Genomic DNA, 16,054 nt, shown 5'->3' with positions numbered 1-16,054 from the left:
ATCCCTTGGCCAGGAGCGGGTCCCGTGCAGGCCCGAGGTTAAAGCAAGCCGTGCTTGAGGCATCGGTCCTCTGTCTGTCCCCAGGTCGGCCCCAGCCTAAGCCTTCTGGTGCTATAAATACAGCGGCCCACACGCAGCAGAGACACGGTGTTCCCTCGGCTCGCCGGGACAGATAACATGAATTTGCCCTTTAAACGTCCCAAGCTCAAGGCACAGCCCCCGGCCCACCCCTGCCTCCCGGAAGCGCCTTCGCCCCGGTTGCCCTCTGCCGAGGAGGGGGACGGCGAGGGGGTGTCCAGGCACCTGCCCAGCCAATGCGCGGTGCGCGCCGGGCCCCGGGGTCCCTCCTCCTCTCGCGAGACGCCGCGCGGGGCATATAAGGAGGGCTGCGGGGCGAGGCGAGCGGCCCCTTCGCGTCGCGCGGGGACGGAGAGCCGGTGGCCGTGCCTGGCCGGGCGGAGGCGAGAGCGAGCGCGGGGCTCCCGGAGGCTGTGTGCGCCCGGCTGTCACCATGAGCGATCAAGCGTTGAGCTTCCTGAAGGATTTCCTGGCCGGCGGCATCGCCGCTGCCGTGTCCAAGACCGCGGTCGCCCCCATCGAGAGGGTCAAACTGCTGCTGCAGGTAGGCACGGCGGGGGCGGGGGCGGGGGCGCGGGCGCAGCCAGCCGGGTGCGGCAGGGCGCGGGCAGGGCGCGCCGGACGCGGGCGAGCTGCGGCGGCGAGGGGGAGCGGAGCGGAGCGGAGCGGGCCGGGCCGGCCGCGGCGAATCTGGGCTAGGCCACGGGCCCCGGCCTACGGCGAAGGGGAAGGTGCCCTCTGCGTGGAGGCAGGTCCGGCGTCCCTGGCAGATTCCTGGTGTCGGGTGGCGCCCAGCGTTCGGGTGTCTATATATGGAAACCCACCCCGGGTAGGTTACAGCCAGCCAGAGCCTGCTCCTGGGACGGCACTGACCCTCCACTTAGGTCTCCGAGGTCGGCCTCACCTTTCCATTTTCAGGTCCCTTGCACCTTTTGTCCTGCAACCACCTTCTACAGCACAAACCTCGGAATAATTATTGCCCAGAACCTCGCATAGTGTGTCCCATGCACTGTGCTGTAGGCTGACATTTATTTCATTTATCTTTCTGTAAGCTGTTAGGTATTATTCCCACTATTTTACAGCTGAAGAAATAGGTTTTGAGAGATGAACAGTTTTCAGAACAGACTCATGTTGTCTTACCTCGTCCCCAAATCTTTTCGTCTGCCGACTGGTCTGGTCTATGGCTTCTCTTCCTCCTTCTCATCCTGTCTATCGTGCGTCTCTCTTCTTGCCCAAAAGGCAAGGGCCCCTCAATGAGAAACTCAGCCTCCTCGATTTGGGAGTCAAAATTACCATGAAGAAAAACCCCAGTTGCTCACTCACAGCGACAAACCCCTCAATAATTAATTACTTGCGTAATCTGCTAGAAAATTTTCAGGCTCTAATACCCAGCGGATTTATTCTACTTCTGTGAGAGCATCTACTCCTCCGAGATCCTGGTCTCCAGGGAGACCCAGTGAGACTGAGGCATCATTATCTCCTGCCCGTCCATTGTGTGTGTGTTATATCAGAGCAGGTGCCCTGGAGGGCAGGAATCTTTAGTCATTTCTATCTCCCGATAAGCGCCTAGCATAGTTCTCATACTTAGGAAAAAGGCAATGCATAAGTGACTCTTTACAGTGGAGTCTTTTCAGTTTATTTGGGGAAGAACCTTTTCTCTCAAGTGCCCTGATAATTGAGGCAAAAGCAGGTTTTTTTGGCTTATTATCCCAGTAGCCGATGTACTTCTTTAGTTAATATCTGCTTGATTTCCCCATAGATTTTTTTTAAGAAAGAAATTCAAAGAGTTGTAAACGTTCATTTGCTCCTGTCCTCTTTCCTTCTCCCTCTGCTCTGGCCATCCTCACCCAATCCTCCCCTCCCTCCATTACCACCTCCCCCCCATCCCCCCGCAGGTCCAGCATGCCAGCAAACAGATCAGTGCCGAGAAGCAGTACAAAGGGATCATTGATTGTGTGGTGAGAATCCCCAAGGAGCAGGGCTTTCTCTCCTTCTGGAGGGGTAACCTGGCCAACGTGATCCGTTACTTCCCCACCCAAGCCCTCAACTTCGCCTTCAAGGACAAGTACAAGCAGATCTTCCTGGGGGGCGTGGACCGGCATAAGCAATTCTGGCGCTACTTTGCTGGTAACCTGGCTTCCGGTGGGGCAGCTGGGGCCACCTCCCTCTGCTTTGTCTACCCGCTGGACTTTGCCAGGACCAGGTTGGCTGCCGATGTGGGCAAGGGTGCCTCCCAGCGCGAGTTCAGTGGTCTGGGTGACTGTCTCACCAAGATCTTCAAGTCTGACGGCCTGAAGGGTCTCTACCAGGGTTTCAGCGTCTCTGTCCAGGGCATCATTATCTACAGAGCGGCCTACTTTGGAGTCTATGATACTGCCAAGGGTGAGAGAGGGGCCTCAGGGGGTGTGGAGTGGGGAGGAAGAAGGTCCCCAGGGGTCTGTAACTCACGAAGGACCGGATATTTATTAATAATCTTGGTTTTGTTCCTAGTCCCTGAGCTAAACGGATGCTTCTGAAGGGGTGGTATGGTGTGGATAAATAGCTAAAGGAGTCTCCTTGTCCTCTACTGAAATAAACTCTGGCCTTGAGTTATTCAGAGAGGAAGAAGGGGAGCCTGCCTCCCCCTTGCCACAGCTCTGTCAGTGACCTAGTTGAACTTGGAGCCCCTTCAACATGCCCTGCACCCTGGGCACAACTCTGGCTTCCCTGGACCCACAGGGCAGTCCCCAGCTTTGGCTGACTGCCTGGCTGTGAGGCACCCCCAGGGGCAGGTTCTTCCAGAAGGGTAGGGCATGGAGTTGGAGGTACGGTAGCCTCTTCTCCATCTCTGCTTGCTTTTGGCTGAGCTGCTGAGAGAAATCACGTCACAGCCATTTGGCTTCTTGCCTCTGCCTACAGGGATGTTGCCTGATCCCAAGAATGTGCACATTATTGTGAGCTGGATGATTGCCCAGAGCGTGACAGCGGTGGCAGGGCTGGTGTCCTACCCCTTTGACACAGTCCGCCGTAGGATGATGATGCAGTCTGGCCGGAAAGGGGGTAAGCCTGACACCTACTGGTCTAACACGCATTTCTCTGCCCAAGAGAAACACACTGCAATGCTCATCCCAGTCTTCACTGTTCTGGTTAAAATTACGTGTTAAGAACTTAGGAAAGAAGCTTTATAGTCAGTCCCCTTAACACTGAAATAAACAGTGGACAGGAAATAACTGTTATAGAATAAATATATATACCTGTTATATAATAAATAACAGTGGACAAGAAAATAACTGTTCACTGTTCCTTTAGAGAAAAGAATGTGTTTCTATCAGAGATAAGAACATCAAAAAATGAGGTGAACTTTACTAAGTATCTAATATTATAGAGGCCGTAAGCCCTTTTCCCTTAGAGCCTGAGTACAGAAATACAGGAAACTAATTAGCTGGTTTATTTAAAAATACTGTTTTGGGGAGACGGTGTTTTTGTTGGGTGACATGGCCTGAAGCCATTTTGGCTTCCATAGGTTGAAACATGAAATTGTCATTTTTAGCATCAAAAAGTCAAATATCAGTTCCATTTGCTTCAGCCTAATAGTTTTCTCTCTTTTAACTGTGTTGGGCAATATAATCTGAGACTCTGCCCTTAAGATTTTCTGTTCTCATCCGTAAAAAGGGGGACCACCAGCTTAGTACTTCCGCTCCACGCCATCCCCGCCCACTTTATGGCCTGACCGTGTGTGAGTTAGCTAGTTCATCGCCCTGGTTCTTTACCTGATTTTGGGTGGGAGGAGCAGGACTGACAAGAGGCACTGACAGTTCTGCAAGGAAGAGGGTGTCTAGCTGGACAACACCACACGAAGCTGGGGCTTAGCGCTCAAGGGACTGACTTTCCTAACACTGTGTGTATGTGTCTTGCCGAGGAAAAGCCTCTTTCCTCCAGAATGACAGAGCCCTTACCAACACTTGTTTCCACAGCGGATATTATGTACACTGGGACGGTGGACTGCTGGAGGAAGATTGCAAAAGATGAAGGAGCCAAGGCTTTCTTCAAAGGTGCCTGGTCCAATGTGTTGAGAGGCATGGGCGGAGCTTTCGTATTGGTGTTGTATGATGAGATCAAAAAATACGTCTAATGTAGTTAAAACGCAAGGTCATTGGTTCCAGATCCATTGTGTGGTTTAATAGACTTTTCCTATGGGAAGTAAAAAGAAAGATCTGGGATAAAACCAGACTGAAAGGAATACCTCAGAGAAAAAAAAAAAAAAGCTTCACTGAGTGTTCATTAAACCACAAATGTATTTTGTATTTATTTTACATTTAAATTCCCACGTCAGATATAAAATAACTTATCATACTTGTATAATTAACTGAAGAACTGATAATGAAGATAACCGAATGTGAAATCTCAATAAAGACCACTTAATGCACCATGTTTTTTTGAGTTCTTATTCATTGCTGTGTGGATTTAAATGTAAGACCACCAATGCATATTTTCTAGCATGACTTACATAACTCGGTGGCCCAGCTTCTGAATGTCAGATGTTCTACTGTGTGTCACAGGAGTACCTACAATGCTTAAAATGTGTGGTTTTCAAACTTTGGCGGCTTTTACCCGCTTTCTTTGTATCTTACCTCAGGCCATGGTGCTGGGGGCTCCAAGGCGATGGCATGGATCCAGACTTGCGTAGTCCCACCTGATTTTATGCACTTTCATGCAATCCTCAGGAACTCTGAGATGACACTGAACAATGTTGGGAGTTTTGTGAGGTGAGGAAATGTTCTGTCTTAGGGCCTTTAGAGAAGTGTGCTACTTAGAATTTTATGACAGTGGGCAGTATTCATTGACAATCAGCTAGCAAGCTAGTATTTAGTACCTGTTAGGCTCTGTGGAAGATACAAAAAGACAGAAACCAATTCTGAAAGAAACTTCCATGGGGTTAGGAGAGAGGAATGAAATGGCTGTTATTCTATAATGTAATATCTAATATAATCTTGGTTGGGTAGGACTAGAAAGGAGGACATGAAATGTGGGGAGTGGTAGGAGGCAGGCCTGAAAGAAAATAAAAGAGTTAGATTACAGGTATAGAAGGTATCTGCCAGGGGCTCCTGGGTGGCTCAGTGGGTTAAGCCTCTGTTTTCGGCTCAGGTCATGATCCCAGGGTCCTGGGATCGAGCCCCGCATCGGGCTCTCTGCTCAGCAGGGAGCCTGCTTCCCTTCCTCTCTCTCTGCCTACTTGTGATCTGTCAAATGAATAAATAAAATCTTAAAAAAAAAAAAAAAAAGAAGGTATCTGCCAGCACTTCTTTGCGGTAACAGTTAGTTTATCAAGACTAGAGACAAAGTCACTTTTGGATATGACTCTCATAAACTAATGACCAAGAGAAAATCACAATTTCTAATTGGAAATTACTTCTGGTCCAGGCTCATAGAGCACGAGCCTGTTAGCAATAATGCTGGAAACCAGTCCCTATACCCTAGGCAAAGCTTGAAAGGCAGGCCCATGTGTTTTATGGGTTCCCTGACAGGTGGTTTGAGGGGTGAGGTGTCTCTGTACCTCCCGTTCTTCGCCCTCCTTCCCAAGCTCTCCCACCTACTCACTCCTACCTCCCCAGTAAAAAATCAGCTGCTTTTGTTTTACCACAACAAACAAGGTTCCATCTGCCCTACTGTAGTGCCTGTCTGTGCTGATGGGACAGGCTAAGGCGTGCAAAAAGAAAGTTTCTCAGTCCCATCTCAAGGCCAGGTCACAACCATGTAGTGTTAGGGGCCTTCTGGATACATTACCCTCATGCTGCTTTTCATCCAGTGAATGGTGTGAATGGTCCCAATTCTGTTGCTGATGGAGAGGAGAGGAAAGCAGGGCAGGCTAGTAGGGCAGGAACTTCGGTAGAGCATAGCTCAGAGTAAGGCCAGCAGCCTTTTCAGTATTTGAAACCTTAGAGTTAGGTGAGGGAGGAGCCATGAAGAGCAGCTGAGACCTGAACGCAATGGATGAATAGTGGGTGGTCCCAGGCCAACCAAGAACCAAAACTGTTCTCGAGTCTTTACAGGAAATGGGAGAAGTTTATTAAACACACATTATCTGCCACCTGCGAGTGACCCAGATGTCAGCCTCCCTATTCTGCTAGGGTTACCTCGATGGCACTTAGGAAGTGCAGATTTGCCCAAAGGGCCCCTGAGTCAGTTCCTTGCTACAGTATCGCATTCACTGGTGACTCCTAGAACCAAGCCTCTGTCACGATGCCGTCATCTTCTGGCCGGGGACGTCATAGCTTTACAAATCCCCTCACTGTACCATCACTGTGCAAAGCTGTCACACCTGAAGCTCTGAGAAGATGGAAAGGGTTTACGTTAAGCTAACAACTCAGAACCAAGCACCCTGCCCTCAGGAATTCCTCACTTTGCTTTCTGCAAAGCTCTCTCCCTAAATGCAGCCCTCCTCTTACCACACCCCCTTCAAAAGTTCTTTTCATTTTTTATGCATTTACAGCTTGCCTCGACTGTTTGTGTTTAAATCTTAAACCATTTCCTTTCTGTTTTACTTTATGTAAAATACATAAATCGCACAGCTCTTGCTGAGACAAAATTGACAAAATATCTACAGCGTGCCAGGCTGTGAGGGAATGGAAGCTCTCTCTGCAAGGGCAGTGGTTCTTACAGATTTCACTGGAGCCCAGAACAGTGCCTGGGACACAGGCCGTGTGTAGTGTTTGTTAAATTCAAGAACAAATGAAGAAAACAGGCACCTACAATCCAGAGTGAGAGAAACCGAAGATTTAGGGGAAGGTGAATCCTCCAGTCTGGTGGAATCTTGAACATGCAAAGGGTGTCGAGTGGACAAGTGGGGGCATATAATGTAACTGATAAAAATTTCTGGCTGCTTTACATTCGAATTTCAAGTCTTTAAAAGGACCATTTTACAAAGTCTACCATGCTATGAATTCCTTTTAGTTTTCTGCTTCTCTTGAATATCAGCCTTTTCATCCATCTGTGATAAAACTGACCTTTACTGGCAGATTGCGTATTTGCAAACTGGCCTCCTCTTTAAGATTTTATTTCTAACCCCTTTGTGTTCGTTCGTGGGTACTGCCGGATACACAGCTGAGGTCAAACAAGGCCAGGCAGGCTCTGCCCTCTTGTTTCAGCTGTCACACTCTAAAAAAGGGTCTTCACATTTTCGTGTTTTGTTGGTGATTTCATGGTTTAAAACGGCCCCCCAGCAGAGTGCTGAAGTGATGTGCAGGGTTCCGAAGGGCAAGAAGGCAGTGATGTTCCTTGTGGAGAAAATGTGTGTCACAAGCTTCCTTCAAGCACGAGATGTATACCCCAACCTATCAAGTGCTGCTGACGGGGGGCACTTGGGTGGCTCATGGGTAGAGCACGTGACTCAATCCCGGGGTCATGAGTTCAGCCCCTATGTTGGGCGTAAAGCCTACTTTAAAAAAACGAGCCGCCAGACTTTTTAAGCAGGGAACTGACTTCAAAATTCCATTTTAGCACTTTGGCTTCAGTGTGGAGAACGGATGCGGGCAAGGAGATAGCAGTGGCAACAGAGCAGTAGCAGCAGGACCTCTTGAGGACTAGGGACTTGGAGTGGGGTTCAAAGGGGGAGGAGACCAGGCTTACCCTCAGGCTTGTCACTGGTATGAAAAGACAAAAGGATGAAGGATCACTTTCGTCGGCATCCCCCAACCAGGACACACTGGGGAAGAGAACACTGGGCTGCCGCATTTGACAGCTGCCCAAACTCCTTTAGGCTCAAGATGAGCACAACTCACTTGGCAATTTCACTGTAAGATCCAATCATTATCTTGATGTGCCAGGGTGGCTCAGTCGTTAAGCGGCTGCCTTCAGCTCAAGCATGATCCCAGAGTCCTGGGGTCGAGTCCCACATCAGGCTCCCTGCTCAGTGGGAAGCCTGCTTCTCCCTCTCCCACTCCCCCTGCTTGTGTTCCCTCTGTTCACTGTGTCTCTGTCAAGTAAATAAATAAAATCCTAAAAAAAATATACTTTAAAAAAAAAAAGATCCAAGAATTATCTAAAAAAAACCAAGTATATTTGTGGTTTATAAAGCATTTCCATATTAGCAGACTAGGTAATACAAACCAACTCCCTCTCAAAACAAAAGGGTTCAAAGTATTTAAAAATCTGCTTGAAGGCACTGGGGAGCTAATAAGGCATGTGAAATTATGGGGCCAAGGCCACGATTTTGAGGAAGACAGCCTTGAGAAAAGAGCCTAGTATTTGAGAGTCACTTTTCCCCAGGGAGTATCTTCAATATGTGGAAAACAGCCACAGGGATGAGGAACTAGAAACAGAGTTGAAAACCTCTTGGAGAAAAAGTGACAAAATCCAGATTTCAGGGCCTTCCAAGGAAGAGGAGCCCTGGTAAACATCCATGTTTAGAACCATGTCTAGGACCATGTCTAGGACCCCCAAAGCATGACCCTGTAACAATAAGAGAGTATGGGAAGTATAACCCGTGGCCACTGATGCCCACTCCATCTCTGTTTTAACACGATTTGAGACTTCAAGCACCCTTGCTGCCTGCCAGAAGCAAAAGTAAATCCTATCTGGAAGAAAACACCATCCAGAGCAGGGGTCAACAAACTCTTTCTCTGAAGGACAAGACAGTAAATATTTTAGGCTTTGTTGGCCAGATGGTTTTTGACACAACACAGCTTTTCCATACTGCAAAAGCAGCCTTGGACAAGAAGAATGAAGGCAGCTTGGCTGTGTTCCAGAAAGCTTGTGTGCGAATACTGAAATGTGAATTTCATATAATATCCAAATGCCAAAAATATTTCTTCTGATTTTAAAAAACCACTTAAAAAGGTAAAAGCCACAAAACAGACATTAGGCCGCTGGCTCATGGGTTATAAAGTTGCTGACCCCCGATCTAGAGTTTCAAGTTTTTTCTACAATTTTTCATATAAACCAAAAATACAATCATAACTTTAAAACATCCTATTAAGGGCGCCTGGGTGGCTCAGTGGGTTAAAGCCTCTGCCTTCGGCTCAGGTCATGATCTCAGGGTCCTGGGATCGAACCCCGCATCAGGCTCTCTGCTCAGCGGGGAGCCTGCTTCCCTTCCTCTCTCTCTGCCTACTTGTGATCTCTGTCAAATGAATAAAGTCTTTAAAAATAAAAATAAAAATAAAACATCCCATTAAAATATATATTCTAGCGGTGCCTGACTGGCTCAGTCAGTTAAGCATCCAACTTTTGATTATGGCTCAGGTCATGATCTCAGGGTCGTGTGATTGAGCCCCGCGTTGGGATCCATGCTGAGCTCCATGGAGGAGCCTTAAGATTCTCCCTCTTCATCTCCCCCACCTGTGCTCACAGGCATGCTCACCCTTAAAAAAAAAAAAAAACCTATATATATTCTAAAAGAGCCCATGGGTTAAATAATAGAATCACAGTGGAAACTCGGGATATTTTGAACATAGTGAAAAGAAAAATACCACATTATCGAAACTGGGAAACAGCTAACGCTATGCTCAGAAGAAATGGATGGCCTTCAATGCATCTACTGGAAAAGGAGACAGGCTGGGGGTCCGGGTGACTCGGGAGAGCATGCAACTCTTGATCTTGGGCTTGTAAGTTTGAGCCCCACATTGGGTACAGAGTTTACTTTAAAAAAAAAAAAAAAAAAAGCTGAAACTCAGTTAACTGCATATCCATTTCAAGGAATTAGAAAAATAACAGCAAATTAAGCCCAAGGAATAAAGCTGGCAGCCAATAATTAAGGAAAAGGTATCATTCATGAAAAAGAGACAATCAACAAGGCCACGTGAACTGTATAACTAAACCGCGAAAGTGAAAACTTCTGGAAAACACTATAGCAGGTATCCTCATGTATCTGGGTAAATGAAAATTTAATAAAACCCAACATTTAAAAAAAGTACTAACTATAAAAGATTGATAAAGTGGACTAAAGTAAAATTAAGCATTGTGTTCACATCATTTATAGTGAAAAAACAAGCCAGACTGGGAGAAAATAACTTAACACACTGGGACTGTGTGTATCCAGAACATGTAACTGCTCCTACAAATCAACAAGGACAGGACACTCAACCCACAGGAAAACAGGCACATCCACAAAAGATATCCTAATGGCCAATACACATGAAAAGGTGTTCGAGCTCATTATCGGTCACAGCAGTGTGACTAAATCACGTCCTAACACCGCGCACCCACCCAAATGGTTAGACGAAAATGACGGACACTGAATGTTAGTTGAGGACACCGAGCAACAGGAGCCAGTTAGTAGACTTCTGCTGCGAGAGTCAACTGGGACACTCGGGCTGGAAAACTCTATGTGGGCTCTATAACCCAGCAACCCCACCGCTAAGTGCATGCCAACCAACGCAGGCACATGTAATCAGACGCATCTACTGAAAATCTTCCTATCAGCATAATTTGTCATAACCGGAAACCTGGAAGCCACCTCGAGGTCCATCAAGCACTGAATGGACACATAAATCCTGGGCTGGTCGTACGCTGGAGTATTAAACAGAAATGAGAACAAAAGAATTACAGCCACATGCAACCCCACGAAAGGGTATCAGCAATGGAAACATGCTCCGCAGACGCAGGCAGACACAAAAGAATCTTATTCTATACGCATGGCAATCAAAAATAGGCAAGACCACACCAGGAAGGGTGTTAGAAGTTTAGGCAGTAGTTACCTTCTGGCAGGCAGAGAGCTTCACAACTGGTAGGGAGCCCCCCAGGATCTTGTGAGTCCCGGCGACACTCGGACTCTGGATCTGGGTAGTGGTGATGCAGGTTTGCTTTGTAGCAGTATATGAGGTTATATTTATGTTTTGTGTCCTTTTCTGTATTTCTGTAATATTTCCATGAACTGCAAACAACAAAATCTTTGGAATGCCGTTCTCATGTCCCTTTCACATTCCCCCAAATAGAATTTCAAATTCAATCTTCTCAAATTAATGGCAGAATTCAGTTTTTCTGGTTAGTATATATAACTGCATGCAAAGAAGATGTATTTACTTAGTACAAGGTATATTCTTCATGAAATTAATCAGTCTCAGAGTAAAATCAAGAGAACAAAGTACATTGCAAACTTGGAGATCAGCTATAATTTCCAAATACATGAAATAAATGTGTGATTGTTGGTGAAGACTATCACTGTAACATAAATACTGTAAAAATTTAGACCCATAGTTTTTAGTAGTTTTTTGGTGACTACCTAAATTTTTTTTTTTTACCATCTTGAAACAGTGGATGTGAAATTAGGTTCCTAGGAAAAAACCCCATGTCGCACTATAGTAAATTAATGACGTTACCTCTTAAGTTTTACTCTGTAAAAAAGAGTAAAACCTTAAAAACATCATCTTAGAATAAACAGTGCAACTTACCTGAACTTACAAAGTATACCCTGAAAGAGGTATAGACACTTAAGACTGTATCATGGTGGGTCCAGAAATCTCTCTCAGTGGCTTAAAAAACAGTCACCAGAACCTTAAAAGCAAATAAAACTTTCTGCTATGACGTAATATTTGCTCTAAGCATCCCTGAACTCCACAGCTGGGAACTCAAATATACTACCACGGGAGCTGCTCAGTGATTTATTCCTACAGCTTCGTTGTTATTAAACCCTCATAAAAAAAGTTCCTAAACTGATGTTTTAGCAGCAAGTTTTAAAAAGGGTATTTCTTATCACTCATTATGCATGTGAAATGTTGATGTGGACACTAAAAAAAAAACCACAAAACATTCCATGAGGCTCTAAGAGTGTCCAATGCAGCATCATAGCAATTTTACAGAGCAAATTACATGATGTGGAGTCTGAAGAGATGGCCAACGATGTAATTATAAGCAAACTCTTTCCCACATAAATGTAATACTTTCAAAGATATAAATAGCTAATACCTGCTCCTTCCAACTTCATTCTAATTCTTAGGTGTGTAAAGCACCTAAAAGTTATTATTTTAATTTTTTAAAATGGGAACAAGAAAATAGAGTTGACACTTCTTAATTTATGGGAAAAAAAAGAAAATACATTTAAGAGATGGGTCCAGGATCAAAACTTAGTTATCTTTAATCCTTTCATTTTTCTCTTCACTATGTCAAGCTAATTCTTCAGGCCTTAAAACATGTAACAGATTGGGAAATTAAAAAAAGATATTGATTTTTAAGTTTATTACTAATTTATTCATGGAAATAAAGTAGCCATTATCATTAAGAACATTTTTCGGATGGTATACAATCATGTATAGGTTAAGATTTTGGCATTTAAGATAGTAAACATTTTATGAATTAAAATATAATAAATTCAACTTGTGTCTCCACACTTTTATTGGTCATAATACTTCCCACAGTTTGCGTATTTGAATCTGAAGATGAGAAACACACAAGCATCATAATGACCTCTTTTTAAAGTTGTCTAGATATCCATTTTGGACATTGGGTCAATGATTTGAAAACAACTGCATTACACTACATTTATAAGTAAACCAGAAAAACTTTATTTGGAGTAGTAGTGAAGAATGCAGCTTTTCAATGGAGATTGAAAAAAGCAAGGAAATTGTGAGTAACAGCTATCCCTTAGGAAATAATCTTAATAGTTAAAAGTCTTTCATAAAATCTTATTAAGATGGAGGCAACATTAGTTTAACATCTGACAGATACGAAAATAATTCCCAATTAGAATCTTGCCTAGTAAGTTTAGATCCTGGATTAGTATAACTTCTAGTTGCAGATGTAAATCTTCAAAGTATAAATATTAGGTCCAAGTGTACCAAATATATAGTAGTGCTAGAGGATCCCTTACCTTTTTACCTTTTTCTTGAAAATGAAATTAGTATCCTTATGATTCCTTCATGAAAGTGTCCCTTAAACCATAACAACTTCAAAGTACCTTGACTTCTAGCAGAGAACAGCATATTCAACTCTTCTCCCTCTATTTTTACTTATCACATGGAAATAACAAGAGAATTACAAATTTTGCTTTGAAAAGATGAATATTGTTCTTCCCAACATTCACTTCAAGTTGAATCCCTACTGTCAGCAATACTTAGATTAACCTCCCCGTCAAAAAGGCATTAAATTAGTATCTAAAATCAAAGTATAGGTTTACCTATAAAATTATGTGTTATATCCAGACAGAGGACAGCAAAGGCCGTATAAAATATATTCAGAGACTAATGTCATTATGAAAGGAAAAGGTTTTAAAGGTTTCATATATATATATTTTCCCTAACAACTTAAAACTCAGTTTTTAAAAACTGGCTTATGATATCAGGCAGGTGTCCAAATGCTGAGTTATAAATTCAGCATTATCTTATCTCTTCATAAAGATAAGTTGTTATACAAACATTCAAAGTGCAATAAGCTAAAAACACAACAAAGTAAAACACCCTTGGTTTAGTGTAACTAAAATTAATAAATAAAGCAGAGCACTAAAGGATCTACGAACTTGGTCATCAGAACAGAGCATCAAACAACAATGAACAAACATTACAGCCCAAAGAAAGCAGCAGAGAAATCGCACAGTCGGGTCATGTTCCCGTGAATATTTTTTAACATCACTGTTCACACACTTTATGATCCTATCCTAGACAAAAATCCATCAATAACAACTTAAGACCAAGAAATTCTGAACTGATATTTAGCAAAATGCAGTTTGGCTTAATGCCCAATGTGGTCAGAAAATAAGTTCAGCAAACACTACAAAGCTTGAGCTAACCTGGAAAACTAAACAAATATTATTGTGGCTACAGATCAAGAATTCATATTAAAAAAAGAAAGATTTAGCATTTAATCCATTACATTCTAAAGGTATACTGAAAAGGCCAGTAATGAAAAAGTGATTACTAAGACAGAAGAAGCAACCACAACTGAGATATACTTTGTTGTATGAAGTAAGAGTCCACAGATTGACAGAAAATATTCTGATTTCAAAAGTCAACTATATTAGACCCTATTTGCCATTACTAATTCCATTAAGATTACTAGGATTTCAAAAGTGGCACTGGCAAAAATGATACTTGAGGATTCAATCCAAAAGCCCAAACCAAATAATACAAGAAATTAGATGACATTTAAAGTAGCCTCAACAAATGTGTGATATTTTCCTTTACCATTTATACTTTAGTTTTCTTTCTCCATTCTTTAAAACAGTAGTTGGAATTTCTAAAGCTTCAAGACCATGCATTTCTTATTTACCTTCTCTTTTGATACAGCAAACACTAAACATAACACAACTTAACAGTATAGCCTAAAACACTGTTCTGACACAACCGAAGATCTGCTTCTTGGCTCTTCAAACTGGTGGTGCTATTTTGCTCAACAAATATTTGCTTTTGCTTATGGTCATCTGGTCCTTGGACAACATATTCACAATGTAGTGGACTGTAGCTCTAAAGTCTACCTCATTTCTCAGCATCATCAGTGGTATTTTACCTGAATGTGTAAGAATAAGGAAGAGGGTCTTCCCAGTTCAACTCCCTAATGCTCACAGTTTGAAATGGTCTGGAATGGTTGATTACATTTTTAAGATCTAACTCAGCACACTTATACAGAGGTAGTAGATGATTTTGGTGAATCACAAGGACTGCCCTAGCACAAGCGTCTCTCAATTTGCTCACCAAATCTAATCAGGCCCACCAATGAGAACAAATTTCAAGTTCTGTTTCATAATAAGAAAGTGTACAATCAAGTTTTACAAACAAATTATGAGCTGTACCACCTATATTCTGGAGCAAAGAGAAAAAGTCAAATTTAGGAGCTATGCTCATAGTTCAAAGCTTATTTTAAAAAAACACATAAAACAAGAACAATATAGTTAACATCTTGGGTTCAATGTGCAGTGATATCGCAACTGTTTTGTCAATATCGGAGCTGAATCAATTTCTATGTCAAGAAAATATACATGCATACTACCATTTCTCTACCAAATACATATGCATCTCACAGAAACACATCCTCATAGGAAACACTGATTTCACACTGTCTTTTTGAAAACAATTTTGCACTGAATTACAATACAATTACAACTCATTGTTCGTATCTTAAATTAGAGATGTTTACACAGAGAACTGTAGTAATATACAAGAGCACTTCATTAAGAACCGGATGAACAATGCTTAAAGTAAAAAGTTTTTATAACCAAGCCGTACGAACATTAGGGGGCTTAGGTCTTAGTAACAGGCCACTGGACGTGTCAAAAACTGGTCGCTCACTCTTACAACTGAGACCACTGGTAGCACTGGATGTTCTAGAAGCTCCTCCTGAAAATATATGAAGAACAAGAAATAATTTTATTTAAACTAAATACATACATCATCACCTGAAAAACTTCCTTTCCTAAAGTTCAGAATAAATGTTTGTTCTCTCACATGCATTTTTATTAGTCTAATATAATTCTCAAACAGGAATGTACTTCAGAATTCCCTGTGGAAATTAAAAATATATTAATAATGCCCAGACTCTACACTAGGGGATACTGATTCAGTAGATTTGAGATGGGGATAAAGGTTTTAAAAAGCTGCTCAAGTGATTCAAGTGAAAAAACAAAAAAACTGTATTAACTACTTATTAATTTATTCAACAATTTATTACATTCAAGGCACAATGCTAAGTATGAATTACTGGAACAAGATCCTCCTATCTTGGTCACTAACTATACCAAGGAAGTGATGCTTGAACAATGAAATTAATGAACGGAATTACTAGTCATGTGAGTGTTTAAGACTCACATGAGCAGGGCGCCTGGGTGGCTCAGTGGGTTAAAGCCTCTGCCTTCGGCTCCGGTCATGATCCCAGGGTCCTGGGATTGAGCCCCACATGGGGCTCTCTGCTCAGCAGGGAGTCTGCTTCCCCCCATCTCTACCTGCCTCTGCCTACTTGTGATCTTTCTCTCTGTCAAATAAAATCTTAAAAAAAAAAAAAAAAAAAAGACTCACATGAGCACTGGGGAGTTGGGACTTTTAAAAAAATTAACATATATGTATTATTTGCTTCAGGG

At 43.0% G+C, this 16,054-nt stretch overlaps 2 protein-coding genes across 5 annotated transcripts in view; one reads left to right on the top strand and one right to left on the bottom strand.

The window, feature by feature from the left end:
• The first annotated feature begins 414 nt into the window (after positions 1-414).
• Positions 415-4,486, top strand: SLC25A4 (solute carrier family 25 member 4). The gene is made up of 4 exons (XM_044225616.1): positions 415-622; positions 1,974-2,460; positions 2,977-3,117; positions 4,032-4,486. The coding sequence occupies exons 1-4, from the start codon at positions 512-514 to the stop codon at positions 4,187-4,189; spliced, it is 897 nt and encodes a 298-aa protein (XP_044081551.1). The 5' UTR covers positions 415-511; the 3' UTR covers positions 4,190-4,486.
• A 7,727-nt stretch (positions 4,487-12,213) lies between these two features.
• CFAP97 (cilia and flagella associated protein 97) overlaps positions 12,214-16,054 on the bottom strand; it is a 38,498-nt gene continuing 34,657 nt past the window's right edge. For all 4 annotated transcript variants that reach the window (XM_044225613.1, XM_044225614.1, XM_044225615.1 and 1 more), the window contains exon 5: positions 12,214-15,317. In XM_044225613.1, coding sequence (XP_044081548.1) covers positions 15,190-15,317 — 128 coding nt within the window. In that variant the 3' untranslated portion in view covers positions 12,214-15,189. The remainder of the gene's footprint in view (positions 15,318-16,054) is intronic.

This window comes from Neovison vison, chromosome 11 (assembly GCF_020171115.1).
Source record: "Neovison vison isolate M4711 chromosome 11, ASM_NN_V1, whole genome shotgun sequence".
NCBI lineage: Eukaryota > Metazoa > Chordata > Mammalia > Carnivora > Mustelidae > Neogale > Neogale vison.
This window is presented reverse-complemented; position numbering and strand designations above follow the sequence as displayed.